At 41.9% G+C, this 25,252-nt stretch overlaps 1 protein-coding gene across 1 annotated transcript; it reads right to left on the bottom strand.

The window, feature by feature from the left end:
- Positions 1 to 1,290: 1,290 nt before the first annotated feature.
- pcp4a (Purkinje cell protein 4a) lies at positions 1,291 to 23,763 on the bottom strand. Its single transcript, XM_041952998.1, has 3 exons — positions 23,690 to 23,763; positions 6,224 to 6,275; positions 1,291 to 1,421 (listed from the first exon to the last, which is right to left on the bottom strand). The coding sequence occupies exons 1-3, from the start codon at positions 23,696 to 23,698 to the stop codon at positions 1,291 to 1,293; spliced, it is 192 nt and encodes a 63-aa protein (XP_041808932.1). The 5' UTR covers positions 23,699 to 23,763.
- Between the last annotated feature and the right edge of the window lie 1,489 nt (positions 23,764 to 25,252).

Below are 25,252 nucleotides of genomic sequence, written 5' to 3' on the forward strand. Positions count from 1 at the left end.
TGTGGGATGCTCTAAAACCGTAGTCTTGACAGTCAGTAGCTGGAAAGTATCATCATTTAAAATCAAAATCAGTTCATGTGGAACAATATGCAGTTTGCTGCAAAAGGTCATGAAAAACCATCAGTACATTTCAGGATCGTGTAACTGTGCTGACCACAGTATGAGGTGATCTAGTGATCGAGTTCATTGCAAAAATAATTAAATAATTAAATAATCCAAAACACTTATTCTTGTGATTGACTGTAATAAATCAATTTTAATATGATCCATTGCACATGCTGCTACATGTACTATAGTGAACAATCGTAGCCACATCCTCTATCTGGAACAATTTGAAATGACACAAAGTAAATCAGCTTGCACTCCTTTCCGATGCCTTTATTCATTTCTCTGTATATGTGTATATGCACATGTGTGTGTGTGTGTGTGTGCGTGTGTGCCACCTGTGCAAGTTTGCATGCATAACTGCGTGTGCTTGTACAGTACACATGTGTGAGCCAACTGAACAATGACATTGTTTCAATCACATTTGAACAAGGAAATAAACACAACTGGAATCAAATCACGAGCACAGCATCTACAGCCTCTATAAAGACACACAACTCAGAGAGGTTCATGTGATCGGATGAGAAGACTTGATGGAGGGGAGGCCTCCGACGTCCAAGTACAAATTAAACATTGATTTGATTTCCAAAGCGACAGTCGTACAGCGCGAAAGCACTGATAACTGTATGGGATCAGTTTATCCAGCCAGAGGGAAATGCCATCAGCAGACCTCCAGGAGAGCTGAAAACTCTTTTGATTATGGCGCCTTGCTAAGACTGTCAATGAAATCATGAGCCAGGTTAAAGTGTCAATCACAGCAATGGATGTGGCTTTATATTCCCCCTGAATTAAAGATAATCACTGTATGACAAGACTTATCTAAGTTTGTTGTTAATATGGGTATATTACACTGAATGTGACTTCAGAAAAACTGTTCAAACTTTAAGCTCTACTGCACTGTGAAGTGTCATCGAAGTAAAAAACAGCAAAATCATAGGAAAGATTTAAATACACACACCCACAATCCAATAAATGTCTAATTTCTGTATATAATGGTTATTAATAAGTTAGTAATTACACACACACATTCACAAAGATGCTATTTATCCCCCGACCACCCCACACCCAACCTCCACCTTCAGGAATCCCACCCCCACCCTTCCATTTCAGTTCATGATGGTGCAGTTTGATTGACATGCAAGACCAGGCCCACATCAAGTGACGAAGTAGCTGACAGCGCTCTCTCTAAGACTTCACACCCTGCTTCTTTTTCTGGAATTTCCTGAACTGCGACTGGATGGCCACGGCGGCCTTCTCAGTCTCCGGGTTCTCCATGTCGATGTCAAAGTCCTGGGGGAGGTTGTTCTTCTTGTCATCTGAGGGGAGGAGAGAGGGTGAGAAGATGTTAGATCGATGTGTCTCAGCAGCTGGATGAATGTCCAGGAACGAGATTCCTCAACTCAAACCCTTTGTGATGACGGCATTCCTGCAGGCACTTCCTGTGGGCGATGGTCTAATATTTTCATCTCAGTGCTGTGCTTGTTCAGTGTTTAACTACCACACACCACACATCAGCATATTAGCACGGTCACCGTGAGCATGTTAGTATGATGACATTCAGCTCAAAGCACTGGGCTCGCTGTGCTGTGATGCAGCCTCACAGAGCTGCTAGCATTGCTGCAGACTCTACAACTGCAGCTGATAAATTACTGTTCAGGGCTGTCTCATCCACTGCATGGAGGGAGAAAGCGCCACCATGATGCAGTTGTGGGCTACACTTTAACAGACCATGGGCGGTTAAGAGAAAAGACTTCAAGGATGAAGACTAAGTTGTTGGTTTGATAAATGCACGTCCTCACCTCCACCAAAGAGCAGCACGAAGCTGCTTCCCTGAGCTTTTCTGTGGCTGAGATAGTCCCAAACGAGGCAGCTGATAACTAACATTTCTTCCTTAATTTTTATCTTTGTCTGGGTGAAAATGCCTCTGTCATTGAGTTCAGACAGTCATTTGATACTTGGGGTGTCCTCCATGAACTCTATTTCATGTAAATATAAGTGAACAAATGAATGGAGTCATAAAACGTGCAAGGAAAATAAAATTTCACTTCAGGTTTTGCAGGCACGTTTTTTCTCTGTTGCAGTGCTCTCATTCATGTCAGATGTAGCTGTCATTAGAGATGCTGACATTTAATAAAAGGACAGTACGGAGGAAGGCTAACGAGGCAGCCGCTGTCCACGGTCCGATAGAAAAGATGGCATTTCATGACAGAAGACAACCTCTTCTAGTAATTCTAATAAAACCGACTGTTCCCTTTAATCTACATGTGAAGTAAATGAGACATGCTAATAGAAAGTTAAATAAATGCTGCTGATGTTCAGTTCACTATCATAAATCCATTAGTATATACAGCAAAGCCACATTCTCTGTGCTGAGGAGCACAAACAGTGACGACTGAAGTCAGTTCTGACTGCTCAGAGACACATAAAGCAGACGTGTGATTAAAAACAAGTCAAAAGGTTCAGGTTTATGGGATGTGGTGCAGTCAGTTGTTTATTCAAGCAACACAGTTGTCATGCAGTGCGGTTTCCTGTACATGACTGTGCTGACCTGCTGTGCAAGGTGTGTGTGCTGGCATGAGATGAGGTTTCTCTAAATGGCCTACTTACGTTTAGCAGGAACCTTTTGTTGACCTTGAAGCCCTTGGATGACACACGTGACAATGAAAACAAATTCATATTTCATGACTGCAGAAGACACACACACACACACACACACACACACACACACACACACACACACACACACACACACACACACACACACACAGAGCTTCCTTCTAAAATCACACCTGCTCCACAGGGTCGATGCCCTTTAGACCACAGAGGACACAAGACTCCATAAGCCAGGCACATCACAGATTCAGTAATGTGTTGTGCTGCTGCATGAATGAATCAAATTGCCACAATGGATGATGGGATTATTTCCATAAAGGGTTTGTGAAAGGTCATGTTCAAATTGCTTCCTTTGAGACAGCCTTAGAGTATATGGACAATGATTGATGAAGGCCCAGTCTAAAGAATACTGAGTAACCAAATCTCCAAAAGGTGACCCGTTGAGCCAAGCAAGTCAGGCTCCAATACATCACACAATCATTCCCTCAGACTGAGTGTGTGTGTACTGTCTATAGGAAAAGGGTGAGTTATTGATTTTCCTACAGACATGATGCCCTTTCAGTCAATTGTAACAGGTCATGATGCCCGGACTCAGAAGTCATTGTTAGCTTGTGAGCTAGTTGGCAGGTGGACGGTAGACAGCCATCCAGCTGGCCTTAAAACAAAGTATCTGCAATGAAAAGGTGAAAGGCTGTGTTGTTTGCTGTTTAAGAAAGTACCAACTCTGTGGTATCATTTATTGTGCATCACTTTACAAAATGGCATTGTAAAGTTTTTAAATCAAGAGTAGTTATTGTCTGTATTGTCTGTTGCGTACTGTTTTTAATTTGATTTATGAAAAACCTCGTACTGTAATGGTATGGAGAAACTGGAAAGACTCAGTGCTAAAATAAGGTAAGTGACCTAATCCAATGAGGGAGGGGTACACAGGGCTGGAAGGATCCTGCTGTTTCTGTTTCTGTAGCAACTGAGGAATAGTCTGAGCCTTTGACGTCTGATACTGTGATAATGTGTAAAGCACTGTGTAAATGTACATATAATGAATGCAATGATTATCTTTCCTACACTGCACATTTATTAAAGTGACTTAGACTTCAGTCGTTCTCCTAAACCAAAGGCAATGGAAAGAAGAAAAAAGTGTGAAAATGGAAAAATGTGGAATGAATTCAAATCACGCTTCGATCACATTCAGTGAAGACGGGATGTTTCTCTGCAGACTGAGCTGCGATGCACTTTATCATCCCACAAGTTTGGACAGAAATCCATTTGAACACGGGGTCTGAACAGTGTTATCAGCAGCCCCAGAGAGAGCAGAGAGGTGACGCATGGTCCCCAGGTACACAGGGCTGCTTTCAGTGCTCAATGGGGTTAAGGAGCCATTTAGCAGTGAAGGGACCACTATTAACCTGCTGCATCCATTGTGTGAGGAGAAGGTTGACTTCAAGGAGCGGAGGAGATTACGTTCAGGGATTCATCAGTGTATTGTATCATATGCTGCTACGAAACCTAATTTTGTTAATGTGCAGACTACAAAAAGCACTTTCAAGAAATGCAGGATCTGCTCGCATGGCTGCAACTATGAAACCCAGTAACACGAAACAACCTGCTAAATGCAGATTCATGTTGACATATGAGCTTTTTTTCAAAGCGTGGTTAGCATCTGTTTCTACAGAGCAGCCAGACAGGAAATGTCAGACTGATTCACATTCGTCTCACCTGAGCTCAGGTCATTAGAAACGGGCCTTTTTGTGCACTTAGCACGTTTATGAATTTCAAAGGATCCTGCCAAGTACTGCGGGCCCAATTTTACCATTTATAACTCAAGGGATTTGAATTACATTATTATGCCAACAATACCATGGCCCAGTTTGCAAAGTAGGTCTTCCTGTGCATTGCTACCATGGTAGAGGAAGCCTTTTTATTGCCATAGCTTCTGTGGTATCTTGTCTCTTTTGCAAAAGCTTCAAAGAGACATTCAAATGTGGTATTCTATGAAATTCTCTTTGATCTTACAGTGAAATACAGTATGTTGGGATGTTAACACATTTCAGAAAGTCTAAGTGTGAGGGGTACACTACTTCAACAAAGTGAAAAAACAAACAGAACCCCCTGAAAAGCATCATCTCATTTTCTAGAGGGTCCTGACAAGTCAGGCATTTTAACAATTATTAGATGGTGCAGACAGAAACATAGAAGCAACAGAAAAAAATCAGCACAGAAATGCTGTCATGACATTAATTTATAATTACAAATGTATTTACATTAGAATTATAATCATAATAAGCAAGAGCAACCTCATTTCAAATACGTAATGTATGGTTTGAATAATCCAAAAGATGTTACGGATTTAACGTTTGACGGAAAATTATTCTAATTATTGGGAGCCTTTTTTTTTTCTTTTTCTTTCTGTTGAGACAGATAAACAGACACATTGTCTTAGAGTGTCTTAAAAACACACTGAGGTTTATGGCTGTAAATAAACTGGCAAACTAAAAGTAATTTAATATGAACCAATGAAGTAAGGCATAAGGCAACGATGGGTACGAAACAGACACTTCAAAACAGAAACAATTGTATCTAACATTTGAAGAGGAAAGGTGGACCTAGTTATCTTATGATATTAGCCTCATCGAAGAATCAGCAACAGCAGGGTGAAAAGTCTTTCTCTGACATTTAAAGAAAACCATATTTGGACCTATATGGTATCAAGAATTCCCAGAACTTTACTCTTTTTATAGCAGCATTGAAGTGGAATTAGAAAGAAAGCCCAGAATCAATAATAGCACCAAGGCCAGCTTCTGATAATAAAGACTCATCACTGCATGAAGCTGAAAGTGAATCTGAGGATCTTCTGACTGCTGTTTAGCACCAAGACTCCAACAAAAAGGATTTCTTTTCATGAAGAGGAGGCTTGTTGGCATGAAAGCAGGTCTGCATGTCAAAAGAAGTGAATACTGAATGAATTCATATGAGATTTTCATGACACACAACTGTGTCATCTGCATACAGATGTCTTCTACAGTCATACCTGACCGGAAGTCCATGAATACAGAAAATGAAGCAATCAGAGGCAGACACCTTCCTCTGCGTTCACTAATGCATCCATTCTAAATTTACACATTTACGAGGTTTTGTTTTGTTTTTTTGTCTGTTTCTTTCAGTATTTAGTTGTCAAGGCTTTTACGCTGTCTTGTTCTCTTGGGGTTTGATTTTATTTTCCTGAATTTGTGTCATCAACACTTGTTATTATCTGAAATGGGTCTTAGAGAGCTGTGAAATCAACTGATCTGTAGAACAGTTTCAACTATAATATATGTGAAAGAATCATGATGATAATTGTAAATCATAGTTTTCATTGTAACCAAAGATCAAAACTAACTACAGCTTTGCTGTATGACTATAGGTAATGTAAATGCTGTATGGTGAAAGCAGCACGTCAGTATTATTCTGCATCGTATTTCTGCATGGTTGTACTGTTCTGATGGAACGTGATAATTTGAAATACCTTGGCCAGCAGATGGTTTGCTGTTTCCGGTCGTCGCTCCAGATACTTGTCTCTGCAAAGAAAACAGAGCAAAACATGGTCATCGTTTTTTTAAAGATGAAGAAAGAACACTACATGGGAACGCTTGAAATGTTCCTCCTGTTTTTACTGAATTTACTTGCTATTCATTCGACAAAATGCTCATTTGTAAGATGAACATTTAAATTCCAAGATCTTTGTAGATAACAAAATAAGTTTTAACATGGTTGTCGTGTTCCTGATAGAGAAAGCATCACACGCCATCGTCACACTGAGCATGTTACAGGACAGTCTCTGCTCCCTGTGGGGTGAGTTATGACGATCTATAATCCATGTTTGTGCAGCAGAGGCATGCTCTCTCCGTCTGCTGTAACAGGGCCCGGCAGTTCCCCCCTGACAGGCTGGTGCTGCTCGGCAACATCACAACATGCACTCAGCTCTGAAAGCAAGAGCTTCCAAATGCAGTGACACTACAGTGTGTGAGAGAAGGTTTGCTGCTGTTGCATCATTCAGACCTTAAATTTGTTGCTTGCAGAAAGATAATTTTGCAACACACTGAGCTTTAGTCTGTGGATGACATTTCCCAGTTATTTAAATAACATCCTGTTTCTTCCAAGATCAGTGTGTTACCAATACAAGACCATAATTCATACAACTGAGCGTTGTGGGTGTTATTTGATTTAGAGCACGCTGTATTTCACATATTCATCTGCCCGGCAGGGACCATCTTTCCATCTCGCCTAACTCTGAATTATTAATCCAGTGCTTTCAATGAATTTTAAAATGCCAAAGTTTTGATGTATGTGAGCCAAGCGGGAACCAAACAAAATAAAACTGGCAAAAGAAATCCTACGTCTTCCTCTCATGTCCCTGTGCGCCGTCACGAGAGCCAGTGGAAGAGAAACTTGTTCGGCAGCTTGGCCATCTGTTTGTCTGTTTACACGCTGAACTCAAAGTGAGTCAGTGCCGCTGGGATTCCCGGCGCCACGTCTGCCTCATTGTGTTCTGGTATTCAGCAGGGCAGCGGTGGTGCCACGCAGTGATGGTGCCATACATCACACCTCCACCCACCAGGACGCAAGCGAGCCTTCAGTGGCAGCCAGAGCGGACGTCCGGGAGCAGAGCAACAATCATGTTGGAGTGAGCGTCTCAGGGCGGTTGGAAGATGCAGCGCAATATTGAGAAATCAAGACAAATGTGCTACAAGATGAAATCAATAACCGGCTGCAGGTTGAGCTTTTTGATGCTTATTTCTACCCTTTCACTCTATTTTCCTTTTTTTCTTTTCACATCTTTTCTTTACTCTTGTCCTTGTCTACTTGTCATCAACTAGTTCTCTTACACACTGCAGATGGACCATGGCTGCAGGGCCACCAACAGGTATGAGAGGAGCTAATCCACGTTTAAAGAGTGACACTTCTTCCATTTTAGGCCACATTTCTACTGGAAATGTTTGTAGACCTCAGGAGGAGGTGAAAAAATCTCCCTGATCACAGTAACTCGAGGTGTGGGTGCTATTTGTGTCAGCGGTGGGTGGCTCTGTTGTCATAAAAGTATCCTGAGTATGACTATTTTTGTCTCTGACTGTGACAAAAAGTCATAATGAGTCTAAGTTGGAGCATGTGCATTTATCCTGCATTCATACAGTTAAACTGCAAAACAGTTCAAACACATTTACATCAGCTTAATGAGTATTTTCTCATCTTCATCACAAGACATCAGAGGCTGAGGCGTATGATAAAAAACACATTCAGCAGCATTAGATAACAGATATAAACCGAGTGTTTGCTTGTTGATGCTGTAAAATACTTGGGTGCTTGCAAATCTAATCTGTTCTTCTAATCTTTGATTTTCAGATTACAGGGAGGTCAGAGGTCGGAAGTCACCAACTGGACAGCAGCCCTGCAGCTGGCAGAGACTCGGTCAGTTTGTTACTGTTTAATGTGCTTTTACACACTGTCTTTCATGGCCAACAGATATGATGAGGCAAAGAAGTTACGAGTGAAAAGCGACAATAATGTGACCATATTCTTTTAGAAACACAGAGGAAACGAGTCCTCTGCTGCTCTTCTTTTCTTCCCTCTACAGTACTTAGATCGTCACCACCACCCCACCCCACCCCCTTTCTGCCTGGATACAGTCAGAGCTTGCATAACGAGTCCAGTCCTAATGTGCACATGCACGGGGATAACTCTCCACGCATTAGCACATCTTCCCCACACTATTCCCTGTTCTGCTCCATTTTTCCTCTCCAGTGGAGGCTCCATCTCACTCATTCCAGCACATTCTTTGCTTTACTGTGCAGAATAAACACGGTGGAAGTGGCGAGAAGAACGGCGCATTTGCATAAAAATTCATATGAGGACTTCCAAAAGCAATGAGTGAATTTCAAATGAGATGTTTGTCATGGCCCATGTCTGTCTTCACTCAAGCTCGGCGCTGTTTGATTCCCGTCACTTTCTCACAGTTGAGGAGGGACTGTCGCTCCGTTCTCCAGCAGCTTTTTAAACAAAGTGCTCGGAGTCCTGAGCGGTAAGAGGAAACAGCAGCTGAGCAGGTGAAGCAGTGCTGATGTTGTTTGCCTTTTAAAGGTGACTTAAAATCAAATAGACTGTAGGATATCACTGCTGAATCATGTTTCCTCATATCAAGCACTGCACAGCCTCTAAACCTGAGCCTGAACAACAAACTGTCAGAAGCGAAGGCCTCACCACGTTTCCTCCCTGACTGGAAGGTTGTTTCAGTCTTTAAAAGCAAAGGGAAACATCACAGCCTTCGTCCCTCACTGTTCATTCAGCTATATTGTATGTGTTATGCAATGACATGTACAGCAGTGCTACAATATACATAAAGATATTTCTTCATTTGTCTGGTCCATGGCTATAAAAAAATAAAAAAAATTCACTGTCAATAAATAGACATCACATATTGATTGTGTCTTTCTGTTTTAAAGCTTGCTTATGTCATTATTCTAAGACCAGAGTCTTCCTCTAGCCACAGCAGACTATACTGAATCCCCACAGTCACTGACCACGTGAATGAATTAATTTAATGGATTATTAAATACATATGTTACACTGCCCTACGGTCATTGTATACATTCAGAATCATCAAGGATGAAAACACAGTAAATTTCCCCTGTGGCCCTCCAGTATAATACAGCACACAGCGCAAACAGGACAAGCAACGACAATCAACACATAGACTGAAATATCAGCCAGCTCTGTCAACATGCTCATGTTTCCTTGGTCATGATAGGTCAAGTCTTTTAACCTTTTTAACCGTTACTTTAAGCCTCTTTCAACGTGCTCTGTGAAACACTTAATTTCAGATTTGTGGCTAAATTATTCCAGTGTGCTGCTGCTCTGTAGAGAAATGTGTTTTTGCCCATTAGGCTCCTAAATCAAAAAGGTATGAAGTCTGTCAAGCTGCTTCTTGTAAAGGAGCTATGAGTAGTGAGAAATAATTAATTACGTCCACCGTCAGTTATAATGTTTTTAAAAGGAACAGGATCGAGACATGTATGTGGACGGACTTTTAATATTAATCATATCAGTACATTTGGAGAGTTTTATAGTATTTGTGTGGTGTGGTGATAACCTGGTGTGCCGGGAGATGGCAGAATAATCATAATGACTTTGCTCAAAAGCTCCAGCAGGTGTGTGAGGAGCTGTGGTGTCTGAAATGGAAGCTTTTCTGGCTGAGAACAGAGGGCCCAGTATACTACCCTGTGGCACCTCCCATGATGCGGCACTCTGAAAGGTTCCCCTTCGTTAGGTGAGTGGACTTAGGGTCTTAGGGTCAGCCCACAGAAACCCATGCATCTTAATTAAAATGCTGTGATCTACTGTGTCACATGCTTTCTGCAAATCCAGCATGAGCACATCACAAAACTTCACTTCATCCACTTCTCTTCTGATAAGGTCTGTCAGATACAGCGAGCAGCTTCAGTAGGATGAGATTTTCTAAAACATGATTGAAGCTCATATGAAATGGTTGAAATATATTCATTTATCTGTTCTTGTGTAATTCTTTCAATTAGCTTTGAAAAAGCACTCGAATGGATGCAGGTCTGTAGTAGCTTGGGTCACATCCTTTTTTATGTAATGGAATTACTCTTGCCATTTTTAGCCCATCTGGAAGTCTACCTGTCTGAATAGAATACATTAATTACATGAGGGATAGAAAGAGTGATCACTTCTGCAGCATCTCTAAGAAATCTTGCCAGTGACTGATCTAATCCAGGTTCTTTAGCATGACTCAATTCACTGAGCATTTTTAAAACAACAGCAACAGAAACCTTGGAAGAAATGAAAGAGGTACATAGATTGTGATTCTTCACCAAATATTTCTATATTAGAACCTAAAGAAGGTCCTCGTCCTGAAACGTTGTTGTTCATAAAGGTTTTTGATTGTGTAGTGTAGAGGAAGGTGTGCAGGAGTCTTCTCCCGCTGTACCTGTTCCAAACAAATACACCAGTCAGCCATTTTTAGCAATCGTAGCAAAATGTGAATTGAAGTGTTCGGCCGCTTCCTTTGTGTCCGATGTGCTGTTTCTCTATAACCAAACTGATGTCGCTGCTTTAGATTTTAGACCTTTTAGACCTTAGACCCTAGTTCCTGCAGATACTTCTAAGATTTTCTGAATGAAAAAGTCTTTCTTAGCCTTCATTTTCCCAAACTCTTAAACTTCTGAAAACTTAAACTCTACATAATTAACATTAATATCCAGCCAAGCACTCTCTAATTCTTTGTGGCAAACAGCTTGAAAACTGAAATCCATGCCTGTCCTGCCAAACACACAAACCCCTCCACCATTTCGATTTCTGTCTTTTTTCTTATAGTGTAGTTTTCTTATTCCAGAAGCAGTAGCTTTTAGCAGGGATGTGACAGCTTACCTTCGGAAAAAAGCAGCCGACATAGTAAGTGACTGTAAATCTCTGCATGTCATGATTTGAAACAGCAAAGTGAATCATAATAGTCGTATTCATAGTTTTCATATCAAAACCCCCCTCTTCCCTCTTCCTGTTAATTCAGGGCATATGCATGAAACCCATCCCATCAAACCGCCGACCCGCATCTTGTGGGCTGTAGTTGTTAGTCGAGCGATGTTCTGGTAGGTTTGTCACACAGCAGAACTTTGTTTTCATTTCCACAGATTGTGACTGACGTCTAATTTATTCATTTTGACCTTGTCTTCCTCCTCCGCCATGTGGGTGAGGGAGGCGTGGGTGGAGACCAATGCTCCTTAAATGACTACACCTCCACACCTCTCTTCTCTGTGTTTCTGTGTATTTGCTACCACTCACACTTTTAAACAGTGCAATCAAATGTGAAGGACTTCTTCAAATTCCACTTGCAAACTTGCAGTCACAATCGCCCAGATACTCTCTTCCAGACGTAATGCGCCGTTTCACCGACACGTTAAAGGAATGATGGGATACACGCATCGGAAAACCCAATTCCCAGGAAGCACAACACACACACACACACACACACACACACTAACTTAAATTGAGCTGACTTCAAGTTGCAGATAGAAGTAGAAGTGAAGATGCAGGAGACTTGAGACTCTATGAGTAAGAGCAGGTCAAAGGACTGAAAGAATAACTCACTGCGGCACATCTGACTCCTCTCTGTCTACCTCCGTCCACTTTTCATTAACCCTCACACCCGTCAGCTGTGACCTTGACTTCAACCCATCTCTGTCTCATTTAAAGGATCACACATAACACAGAAGCTGCCAAGGGACACCAAGCTGAGAGGCCTGCTATCATGATGATTAACACTAGCAAAGGAGCAGGTGCCAAAGGAGCTTTCGTGGTATATAATTAGAAAGCCTGAAGAAAAAAAAGGAGAAGGAGGGGAAGAAAGAAAGTTTATAGCACTCTTAGAAATACCACAATTAGAAATGCTTTGTAAAATGCTTTACAAAAGATTTTAAAAAGCAGATAAAATCTGCAGCAGTTAGAGGTACGGAAGAAGTCTGAAGAATGGTGAAAGTAAGTTATCACATAGAAGCATGTGCCTAAAAAAGGGTGATTTGAAAGATGAGATTTTGCCAGGCTAAGCCTCTCCGGCAGGTCACTGATGGCAGGGGACTCTATTTAATCCACAGCCAATTGAGACCTAAATATTTTTTTAATCTAGGCTTTGGAACAGGAGGAGCCTGCTGGGTTCACACAGGGTTAAAAGATGTGTGATGAAATGACGTTCAGAACTACCCATGTGCTGACCACTTCCTGTAAAAATACCACCATGTTATCAGCCTAAATCACCACCAGAGAACAGATCCCATCACTGCCGGCCTGGAGTTTCCCCCTAATTATTTTCAGGGTGTGGTGACAGGCAATGGAGGCTGCAGATGTGATGAATTACAATACTTGATTGTCTTGTGGGGGAGTTCTACTCTGGACAATATCAATAGTGTCACAACCAGCTATGCCCACTGGGAAGCAGTCCTATAGTCCAGTATTCAGCTGTGGTTAGCTAGAGCTTAACTAATAAACAGCCTACATTGGTTATATTTTTGATCTCCAGTCACTTCCTGAGCCATCACAGTGGATGAGTGCTGCATCCAGAGACACCAGAGTCTGCCACTCAGAATAAAACATTTTGTTCACTGACGTCAACACATGATTTCTGGGTATTGATGTCCTCAAACCTCTTGCTGCCCTTTGGGGTCAGCAAAATGTAAACTTGCCTCATGCAGACTTATAAATGTTCATCCATCCTATCACCATTTCCTTTCTATACCAGCTTTTGCTGTGCAGTAAAATCCTAATTCTGTGAAGAGGTAATCCATACAAAGACACTACATTCAGAGTGATTGTATATTGTGTTTTTGCTCCAGCTCCAGCTGCACTATACAGGCTGCTGATAAGACAGGCAAACAAAGCATTTGTGCTTACAGAAACTACCCTGGACAAAAAAAAAGTAACATTTTTCCATATACTGGTCATCAGCACTAACATTGATTATATACTTTATCAAGCTGAGAGACTAGAAGCATGAACTCACTATACTGTCGTGAACTCTGTCAGGCTCTGTGCTCACAGGGCTTTAAACATGATGTAAACCATCTTATCATGAATGAAATTCAAAGTAAAACCATTTCAATCTGAAAATACTTACAAATCAATGAGCTGAAAAGCTCGGTAGAACCCAGAGGAACTGCAGAGGGTGGTGATGATTTTCATCACTGTGATTCATCGATAATATAAATCTATTGATAACAGTCACTTTAACCATATTGTAAACAAGCGAAAAAAAAAACCAAAAACCCATCACTGGACCAAAAACACAACAACAAGCATCTAATCACCCGGTACAGTCAGTGGTACTGGAAATTGTGACAGCAGGGTTAATCCTATTATATGTTGCACTGAATCTTTCCTTTGGGGTGAGTCGAGCTCATTGAACATGTCCAGTCTGCAGTCTCCAGCGATTATACCGTTATACACTGTTTTTTCTCTCTTTCCAGCCTGTCAAACAGCACAGCTCCTCATTAGGACACTGGACGGGAGCAGATCGTGAGACTCACGTGCCTTCAGTGTCAGTGATGTGGCAGGAAGTGAACCGAGCGCAGTGTTGCTGGCTGGTGCTGTGTTTGATTTGGGCTTGTGCACAGCTTGTACAGACGTACCGTGCTGTCACAGTCCCTGAGGAGGAACTGCAATGTTTGCCTGCTCCCAGTCCCATATGCTGGAGACCCACAGAGCTTGACGAATGGATGGCAGTGATGATAATTACAGCACTAATGATGATGTCCTTCTGTACAGCGGATGTGCCACATATGGCTCTGGTCTGCCATGGTTGACTAATAATGTACAAAGCTTGATAAACACTACAAATTATTATTTTGTTGTCCCTTCCCTTCTGCGACTGGCAGAATCCTGGAATGTGTCTCATGGCAGCGAGCGGCAGATATATGAAATGTAGTGACTGTCACAAACAACCAAGTGTCCAGAACATCAGTATCAGCTCTTAAAGCACATACAGGTCTGACCTTCCTAAGAAACAGGAGAAAACATGACACGTAGTATTGTCACTGGTTGGACCAATTTAGCAGTTTCAAATGCTTTTTCCCTGTTCTGCTACACTTGCACCTGAGATTAGGGACTATATTTTGTACTAAAACAGGTCCAAATCAGTGCAGCACCTTGAGTATCTGTCTTTTAGAATGATCTTCAGTCATGTTTGAATCAAAATGAACTGAACTGAAATGGGGGACATGTTTTTGCCCTTGTTTTTGGGATTTTTTCTGTTTTGCTGATTTAGAAAAGAAACAGAGATACTTGGGCTGCTATTGGTGCAGAGTGCATCCATCCAAATGAATTATATACAGCTGTCAGTGTGTGGCAGATTGTTTTTTCAGTATCAGCAAAGGCTCAAATTTACACAAACAGAGTCAGCTTCTAAAGATTTATTCTATTATTTGATGTTCGTATGTGTTTTTCTCATTGATTGAGTTCAGGAAACTCTACGTTGGCACGAAGGGTTGGCGTGGACATGGAGGGAATTGGTAAAATAAATAAATTACCATCCCAGTGTGTGGGGGGCTATTTTTGGTTCTTATGGCAGCTCGGGCTCCCCAGAGAGACTCCATGCAGCACTCAGGATCTATTAACAATTTAACGAGGAGACAGCAAAACTAGGTCACAGACAGCTCATCCCAGCGCCATTACAACTCCTTAGCAGCTTCCCACCACCAGACTGGAACCAGGGGTGGCAGCACGCAGAGTGACACTGCTGAGGAATGATTGACTGAACGAGCCACATGTTGCCACGACGGTGGAGGATACACTGCGTTTAATCTGTGTTTGAAATGTTTAAACGACCCCGATTGGAGATGAACGGCAACTTGCCTGTCTTTGATGATACAACATTTGGTGACATTACAGTGAGATATTTACAGTGCAGATATGACTGAGGTTAAAATAGAGATTTTTTTAAGCCCTTGCTCAAACCACAATCAGACTGACTAAAGCCCTGCGTGAAAAATGAGAATGAATGGAGCTGGTCCAGTGGCGCAGGGGGGGTGTGACCTTAGGCCTGGTGAGTTGCCTGGAAAAAAACTTGATTTGCCAGCATGCCACTGTGTTTGCCAGCACACATACATGGCACCTTTGTGGTAAATTGTTTTGTAATGTGATGTATTTACCCAGCAATTATCGTGAAAAATGGTAAAACAGCAAAATAGGTAATAACTACTGTAAAACAGTACAGTGTACCACTGTAAAAAACCTCTCTCTGAGTATTACAAACCATTGTACAGCATGTCGGCGCCTGATACTGGCCTTCGCTAGCTAAGGCTAACATCAGCATGCTAACATACTCACAATGACAATGCCAGTAGCTACGATCAAACTGCAGCATTCAGCATTCAGGTGCTACGCAGGTATCACAATTACCATGTTCATCGTTTAGTTTAGCATGTTAGCACATATTAGCAGCAAACACAGCTGAGGCTGATGGGAATGTCATGCTTTGCAGGAGTTTCATCAAATTCCACTGTCAATCATAATCACACAGATAATCCCTTACACTTGGAAGTCATATCACACTTAACGCGCAGTTTCACTGACACTTTACGCACGCAATGCAGCTACAACATGTGTCACTGTCATTCTCTCCATCCACAAATCAATGAAATCTATATCAGATACAAGTGCACATAGTTCAAGCCCTTTCTCTGGAGGAAGAGAGAGAGAGGAGATGGAAGACAAGAACACTCATAAATATCACAGACTGAAAGTACAGAACTTACTACATTACTTATATAAATTATTAGAGGTGTAACATGCCTATGTGACATGAACTGTCTCAGTGTGGTTCAGAAAGCTGTCGCTGCATACTCGCTGCATCTCTACTTTCTCCAGCACAGTCTCCGCTGTTAAACCACGGCACAGCAGACCAGCTACCTAATGAACACTGCAGTCCAGCTGATGTTTGGTGATGAATTCAGTCATTGTTCTCCTGCATGAAGCCAGTACCTCCTCCTCTTCTCTCCTCCACCTCATTAACTGTCCACTACAAAGCAGGTAATTATTTCACCTGCTACGTTAATGCCTAATAACACAGAAAACAATCCATTACCAACACTTCAGGAAAATATCTGAGCTGTACGCTGGTGTAATATTATAAAATGTCTATCTATGAAAATGTTGGTGTGGTAAGGTCCTCTCCTCACGCATTAAGGCTGCTGTTTTAGACAGAGAAGCTAGAATATGACAGCTGGCCGACTTCCTTATTCATCTTTATTTGATGCTGGCGTGTTCACTAATTGAAGTGAGTCAGTTACACGCCAGACTTTGATTTAATTGGTAGTATAAATCATGAACACAGTTTTCCAGCAGTAGAAGTAGTCCAGTAGTAGTAGGGTTAAAAAGGAGCGACAACTAGAGGGACAAACGTAATGAAGCTCAAATGAAGTTTAGCTCAGACATCATCATCAAGCCCTGCCTCCAGCAAGAACAGTCGCTATGTTTAGATATTGTGATACTGGTTATGTATTGACTGAGTTTTTTCCCAGGCGTCGAAATGGAGAAGTTAAGGTGTTAGATTGGAGGTGATGGCATGTGGGTTTTAGTATGAGGATGTAAGAGGATGGTTAGGCATTGGTCAAGTGACCCTCCACACAGTTTCTCTCAGGAGATCCTTGTTTGTTCCCTGTTTCCTGTCACCAGTCAAAGTTATTTTTTCAAGCATGACCACAATCATTGCCTAACTTTAACCAAGTAGCTATGATCATGATAATGAAGGTCCCCTTATCTAAATAAAATACTTTTCTTAACCCAAACCGCAACCTCTCCCTAAACCTCACCGAGTAGTTCTGTGCCTAAACCCAACCAGACCTTAATTAGATTCCTTTTTAATTTGTAGCTGAGCTGGAAGGCACAAACAAATGCTATCAACCTGCTGACAGATCTATGGATCACTGGAAGACAGTTACAAATGACATATTTAGTCATTTAATTTGGAAGTCTTGTTTGATAATCCACACACACCACTGTTTGCATTAGAGCTACTTTATACCAAAACATAGTTCCAATGAAAGCCGTCGACTGTGCGGTCTGTGGATTATCCAGGGTTATCCTGGATTATCCAGAGTATACAGGGACACTCTTTCTGAAAACAGATGTTGCTGTTTTTAAAATCAACATCAGTATAAAGTTCATTTCAGGTGTGAAGGTAGAAATCTGAGATGTATAAAACCAAAACTAACTGCATGGTTAGATACCACTCAGAGTGAGTGAGATTTGTTGTTGTTGTTGCTGCAGCATCATTACAGTATACCGAAGGTACAGTTTGCAGCTGGAACTATTCAAGTAAAGCTCATGGAGTGGCAGCATAGTTTTCCTGAAGAACATTAGCATGCATTAGGCAGAGTTGGTCCACCCAGCAGCATGCATTTAACTGTATAGAATATTAATTATTTTAAAAAGCAATTGCATATACTCTGAAGGCATAATTAAAGGGGTGGGGGTAGGCAGCATTTCTGCTGCTCTGCTGCACATGACTATTATCTTTCTGCAGAAATCTATAGGGATCAGATTCAGCCCAAGTTCCATCCTGTAGTACGGGTCCAAAAGCACCCAGTGGAATTTAAAGACACTGCACGCCACAGCTTGTGTTTGCACAGTACCTGCTCACAGATGGAGGCCAGCGCCACGAGCGACTGAGCGGTGTGGTACAACATTTCATTGACGACAACAAAAATGGATCTCAAGCCAAAGCAATTAAAGATTAGGAGGTGTTTTCATTCAGATAGTCTGTTGGATCACTGGTCTATGTATGTTTGTGACGGTTACAGGAGACGGGTGGGGTGATGAGGTGAGGTGTGGGCCAGTGGAGGCTTTTTTTTCACAATTCCTAATAATGAGAAGGTTTTTAAAATATTACAAAATAAAATCCCCAGTCAGTGTATGCAAATGTGCAACAATAAGAAACTTAATTTACAAGGGACACGGTTTGACTTGACAGTGATATTTACTTATTTTTCTTTAAGGTGACTCTATGAAACATTGCAGGCTGAATCCGGTGGTGGTCTCAAGTGTATTATAAGACAGCGTGTGAATGTTAACAGCTCTCCCTCTGTGGGATAATACGTAGAGTAATTCCCCTGAGAAATTATGTGTGACATATTAAGACCCTTGGGGTGAGCTTCTATGCAAAAGCTGATAATGCTACTGTAGAACTGATCCCGTCTTGGCAGTTTAAATGTAATCTGCTGTATTTTCTCGTGTTGACCATTCACCCCTCACTCACTGACGTTTGTCATTTTCCCTCTGCAAAGTCCGGCAGAAGCCAGGATTACCCTGGAGGTTACAGCCAGTGAAGGAGCCAAAGCCTGCTGACAGTTTAGGTGGATTACAGATTATTTCAATCTCTGTTCATTGTTTAAAGCGGGATTAGGGTCAGTCCACAACAAATCACAGAGAATCGTAGATTAAAATGTGTTTATATTTCAGGTCTATAAGTGAGAGGAAAATCACATTAAATCAACACGCGTCAAATGATGTTCGAACATTTCCTGCACAGCTGCAGAGCATTTTTCTGTCTAATCACCACTTTGGTCCAGATCTCAATCACTTCATCAGTCTTCAGTCAGCAAAAAGTTTAAGGGAAAATCCATCCCTTACCACTTTTCCCCTACTCAGCTTGTTGTCCATTTTATATTGATCAGCAACTTTTAACACTCTTATCTCATTCATTTAATAAAAAGGGTTCTGGTCCACTTTGGATGATGAAACAACTGGCTTTGCCAAGTAGCCACCATAGCCACCACTCTCACTGTAATTAAAGCGTAGGGCAGGTGATCACAGCAGGAGACCACTTACATGTTGATGCATCGATTGAAGGACAGGTCGTAAGACAGGATATCCCCCTTAATACTGCCTGTGGCAAACTTTCAGTAATCACACTTTCAAACAGGTTTTATACTAATGACTTAAGAATTGCCATTTAATCAGTAATGTGCTGTACAGCCTACCCACCAACAGACGGATGTACAACGTTTCACCACCATAGAAATGACTTTACATCCAGGAGGCCAGTCAAATCCTCCAAAATCTAATGTCAAGCAGCACTTAAGCGCAGTGTGCTACAATTAACCTGCTGCAGAATTACAGCGATTTTAGAAGAAAATCATATTTGACTTGAGTGCGGAGGGCTATTTGCATCTGTTTTTAGTGGTGGGGGTTGCTCACTAAAAGCTTGCATGCGTTACAGAATTCGACAGCAAACTCTGTCCAGTAACAGTTGGTCATACAAACGGAATAACATATTCTACAATGTCAGATATCTGAAAATGAAGAGAGGAATCCAGATGATTAGGACATGAGTCTTATTTTGGTGGTTCTGCCCCATCATCTGCATCATCATAATTCACAAATCATTTTTTACTACAAAAAGATGTAATTGGGACTGTAAACTGAAGCAAAATTGGTATCAAGGCCAAAACAACGGACAACAGAATCTAGCCCCTCAAAAGTAACCCTGAATAATGCTGGGTGAAAGAAAAACAACAAAAGGACAGTCACTAAACCGAACTCCCTGGGAAACAGCAACACAGGACAAAGCACGACAAAGGAACATGGCTGCTCACCCTGACAGCGACTTTCTTTCCAGATAGTCTGGTTTAGATGATCTGGTTCAACTGGTTTACAGCTTGTCGATCGTCAGACAGCTCCTGTTTCTTTAGGTTTTACTGTAGAGATGATGCCGTGTTCTGACAATGTTACCATAGAAACGATGATCAAACGCACGAAAATAAGACTCAAGTTGTGATAAAATGTAATTAAGCTTTAAGATGCATCATACTGTCAATACTGGCAGTTAAAATGAGATTGCTTAATTAATTAGCGAGTGTTGGAACACAGGGTCAGTGTAAAGTCACCACTTCAAACTCGCCCCAGCCAGAAGATAAACTGTAACAAACACGCAGTCTAAATAAGAGTGGAAAAGCGCTGCTGGCGGCCCCTACAGGCTGCTCACTGTCCATGTGACCTCGGTGATTTGAATACGACTGACTGACAATGACCTCACAGCCCAGTCAGAACATGGCAGATGATTAAAAATACAACTGACTGGATTCACGAATCACAAGCTGTTGTTGAGATAATTTACAGGCCAATCAAGCTTTGATATTATACTTTGGTGTGAATGTGTGCGATTAGCCTACTAGTCCACTAAATGTTTCCACCCTCGAAGTACTAGCCACTCAGCGTTGTTATTTTCTATAACTGTACACATCTGAGTTACAGGATAATGTGTAATGTTGATTTGTTTATTGAAGAATGTGAAGAATATGACTCATCTGCGCAATTTTTTTTGGACAATGCTTAAGCTTGCAGATTAAATTGTGCTCATGTTTGACTGTTTTGTTAAGGTGCCCTACTGTAAGAATAGCTGACTAGTCTAAGTTTAAACTTCCATTTGAGAACATCTGTAGTGTGAAACATGAGAATGATGTGTCTGTCAACATGGAACATTACCAACCACCAAATGTGTGATCATTCACAACCCTGATTTTCATTTACAGGTGACTGTCTTCACCTTCTATCTATCTATCTATCTATCTATCTATCTATCTATCTATCTATCTATCTCTTTGCAACAGTCTTCTGTACATATTTGTGCTTTATTTACATCAGCCACACAATATTACACACCTATATACTTTTCCTTTTTCCCTTCCAGCTTGTAAATTTGTAATTAACTTTTACTAAACAGCGTACAAGGACAGGCAGACAGGACAGCGCTGCATGAGAGACGGACATGTTTGCACGGTTAGCACCATGGATAGCCACCTAAGCCACCAGGGTGTAGCTGCACCTGCTAACCAGCAGGTAACAGGGCATAAGGAATCATCTTTTGCTGAGAATTAGAACTAAACTGAGGCTGCATCCTCTCCACAGAGTGCTATCTAATTAGTAAGTAAGTAACTTAAGATAAGAGATAAGATAAGATAGACTTCATTAATCCCAAGCCAGGGAAATTTGGGTATTACAGCAGCAGGTAATGGCAGTTGGAAAAAATAAAAACAGAAATAGAGAAATACAAAATAAAAGCTGACTACTAGTACACTAGTAAATAAGTCATATGGAACAAACTGAGAAGCTGAATAATAGATATATACAGTATGTACATATATGTTGCAATGAGTGAAATGCAGCCCGCACGTCTCCAAAATGTTGCTGTTCAGTCTCCATGTTGTCATGATTTGCTAGATAGTGCAGCCTGGAAGGGCAGAATTGTTCATCACTATGGTGACAGACCACACATTTAAGCTACTTTTACCACAGGAACCTCAAACTGCCTGTTTATGAACACAGCTACAGATGAATCAGCTGCAGCAGTACCACTACAAACTGGGCTCTGACTTCAGTTCTTCGCATTAATCCCTGCACAATTTCACAATTAATTTGACAGTAATATTGATTTTTACAATACTACCAATCCAAGCAACTCTAATTTTGACTAATGTGATTTTTTATATTGTATTAATCATGCCAGCTCTCTCATGCTGTGAAGCAGGTTGTAGTTAGTGGATTGTTGTAATGCAGTTACAGTGAAACGTGGCTTTAGGGATTTTATAAATAAATATATAAATAATATACTGCCTGTACTTCTCAGAGACGATATTATCAATGTTCAAGTGCCCCTAGAGAAACAAGCTGCTGTATATTTATATGAGACTAAATAATTCCTCAGGCTTTGAAGCCAGACGGTGAGTGGTAATTAAGCAAGGTTTCTCTCTATTGTTTAGAAAACAGTCAGGTCACATCATAATGATTCAACAGAAATTTAAATCTCCTCTCCTACTGGTCAGAGTGCCAATTAACCTGATGTACCATTAAAACTTGGTGCGAGACTGACCAGAATAAAGGTAAGAGCAGTGGAGTGTGGAGGTAGATGGAGGATACCATTGATTTTTATTGAATTATTCATTCCTAGCAACGTGCTCTTGTCTTGGCCTCGGCTCTTTATAGGCACATGAATCCATCACTGGGAAGAGATGCAACTGAATTTCGTGAGTTTCCCTGTGTGTAATGTCTTATTTATAAGACGCTAACTTCACTCGCTGGGTAGGAGGGTAGGAGAGAAGTCAACATCGTGAGTGTGTGTAGTGTGTATGAGCGCGAACAAAAAGACATCACAAGCCTGCAATAAAAGATTCACAAGCATTGAAGTGGCAGCTGGCGTTCACAGCAGTGTGCATGTTGTGGGAGCGCTGATCAAGAGATGATATTTCCTCCTGAAATAATGATTACAGTCATTTGTTCTGTTTGATATCATTCTCAGGCAGCATGCTACAGCTATGGGGAGACAGTATGTAGCTGCCATGTACAGCAGCATGCAGATAAAAGCAGGCCTTTACTGCTGTAGTAACTGCCCTCAGTCCAGTTCCTCAGGGTGAACAAACTAAGTCTTATTGGAGGCACGGCTCCCCCGTGTGCACTGTGAGAATGTTTTATTTCTCTGGGTTAGCAGCAAGCCCTGAATAATTCAGGGACTGTAGGTTGTGCTGCCAGTGAATCATCTTCCAGAGAAGATTCTTGCTGGAGTCCTTTCTCATCTCCACCGACGAGTCCCTGACATTATCAGGGACTCGTCACCTCCATGGAGTCCACCTTCAAAGTTGCAATGCCTCAGCCTCATCAAATGATGCACAGACTGACAGTGTGGGTCAGGACTGCCTCTGCTTCACCCGGCACGTGCTCATGCTCTGCTGAGCTTTGGCTGGAAATGCCAGAGTTGAGCCACATTCAACAATATTTGCTGACAAGGAAGTGTTTAGTGGTCTGTCACGCCTGCTGTCGTTTGCCCCTTGAAGTTTGAGATTTGACTCTCATCACTCAGATCTGCAGCTCAAAAAACGTCTCAGTCCTTTCATGCAGGTTGTGTTAGTCAGCGCTGCAGCTGCACATCAGTCACATCACAGCCGTGACAAACACAACCAGCAGCTGCTTGTGCGCAACGGGTGACTGTCAGGGTGATTCTCAAAAGTCCGTGTACAGCAGAACATTAGAGAAGCTGTTATTATCATCATTACTGTTATCATCATCATCAACGCCGTCGTCGTCATTATTATTATTATTAGTATTATTGTTATCAATAATCAGTACATGGAAGGCTATTTAAAGGCAAAGTTCTTACTTAAACACATAATCACGATTCATCCTTTTCTCCGTTCGTTCAGTCATGCAACATCACATTTCATGACTCTATGCAAGCATGAAAAGTCAAATAAAAAGCTGTCCAAAGTTCCGCTTGTTGGACAAAGCGCCGCGTTCAGAAGCGAATTCATCCAACATTGCGCCTGTGCGTCGCGAATATCTGCAGCTTGAGCCGCACAGGTGTGATAACCTAACAGCAAGCCGCTGTTTAAAGCTGCTGCGATGATGAAGGCTCGAGGTTTGCGGCCAGCTGAGAGGCACCTACCTCACTCATGGCTGCGCTGCGAGTGTCTGCGTGTGGATTCAGAGATGTGTGGTGCGCACCGGCCAGCTGGTAGCTCCAGTCCTCTCCGAGACGCTGCGCGCTCTCTCACTCACACGAGGCTTTTATAGCACGGCCGGCCCCGCTCCCCTCACCACATTTCCATGAAACCAATAGGCACGGGTCTGCTCGTCTCCAGCTCCACACTGTGGACCAGCCTTCACATCCTCAACTATCTGACACGTGTTTGGCTTGTTTTCAGCTTCTGCTGTCAGGTGGCCATAAGAGATGATGAAAATTCAAGCAAAAATAACGAAAGACATCCTCTGTTCACGAAGACATTCATCTGGACAAATTGACCACTGCTTGTGAATTATTCTCTGAACAATCTGCACACATATTAAACGAGCAACACATTAAATAGTCTTGCAGCAGCACAGCCCGAGGCTCCATCTTTTTTAAAGAGAGCCACTACACACAGAGCAAAATGAGACATGGGCTCTATTGTTTTTTCTGGACAGCTACATGCGAAACATCCCCCACACTAACCACACGCCTGGAAAGTATGCACCCTCACTTGGACTTCTTTGGATGAATCACACTGGACACATTTAGCGCTGGAACACTGATCAACATAAAACTGACGCACCAAAATCATCCCCTGTGCAGCAGAATCTACATAATGGGCTGAATGGAGATCATCTGTGTGTGAGGTGACAAGTGAATGTAGAGTCCCACAAGTGGTTAAGTCAAATGTCTATCATAAAGACGAAGGGTAGTCAACAGTCAGGCAAGTACAGTGTTCTGTTTAAAAGCTGAAACTGGAGGCACATCCCTGCATCTCAACACAGTCAAAAGGAAAAGATACTCAAGTGGCCTATTTTAGATTGTGCAGGACTTGAGAACATTTGCTGTTTATTTTGCACTGCATTAAAGAGCAGCAAGACCGCAGACAAAGCCGACAAGCACATAATGCACAGTGTGCAAGGTGTGCTGAAACACCACCTGTCAAACTGCACGAGAAAGAAGGGGTTGAGGGACAAATGGATGCAGTAACGACATTAATTTGAGCTCACTTGTGGGCATTTCTACACTAAAACAGTGGACCTGTCTGTCACTTAAACTCCCCCCAACTGACTGCACTAGACACAATCTGTAACTACGATAACTGCCGCTTAAATGAAGAACTTAAACCATTTGGAGGTCGATAATTCAAAATGCAGTCAACTTATTTGTACACATGAGCCGTCAAAAAACACCTGCCGTGGCTGAAGGTGCAGCAACAGATATACAGTAGATAGTACATCTATTCTGTCCTGACCGAAACCAATGCAGTTCTCTTTAAATGCTGTTATTGATTAAGCAGAGGACGCCCATATCTTTCCACACGTGTGCAGGTGTGTGTTTGTGAACAGTCATTAATCAGGCTGAGTTTGGCACACTCTGTCACATTTTAATCAGAGCACTCAGCTGCTTAGCGATCCAACAGGGCCAGTGTCCCTCAGGATCCACATTTGGGGACTAATTGATCACCCGTCACTCTGAGCATTGATTTATTTGGATGGC

The sequence above is a fragment of the Chelmon rostratus genome, chromosome 14 (assembly GCF_017976325.1).
Source record: "Chelmon rostratus isolate fCheRos1 chromosome 14, fCheRos1.pri, whole genome shotgun sequence".
Lineage (NCBI taxonomy): Eukaryota > Metazoa > Chordata > Actinopteri > Chaetodontiformes > Chaetodontidae > Chelmon > Chelmon rostratus.

What these genes read in the sequence shown, in the direction of transcription:
- pcp4a (XM_041952998.1), bottom strand. An exon ending in CAAACCATCTGCTGGCCAAG is followed by an intron (nt 1,422 to 6,223) that starts GTATTTCAAATT and finishes TCCTCCCCTCAG; the next exon opens with ATGACAAGAAGAACAACCTC.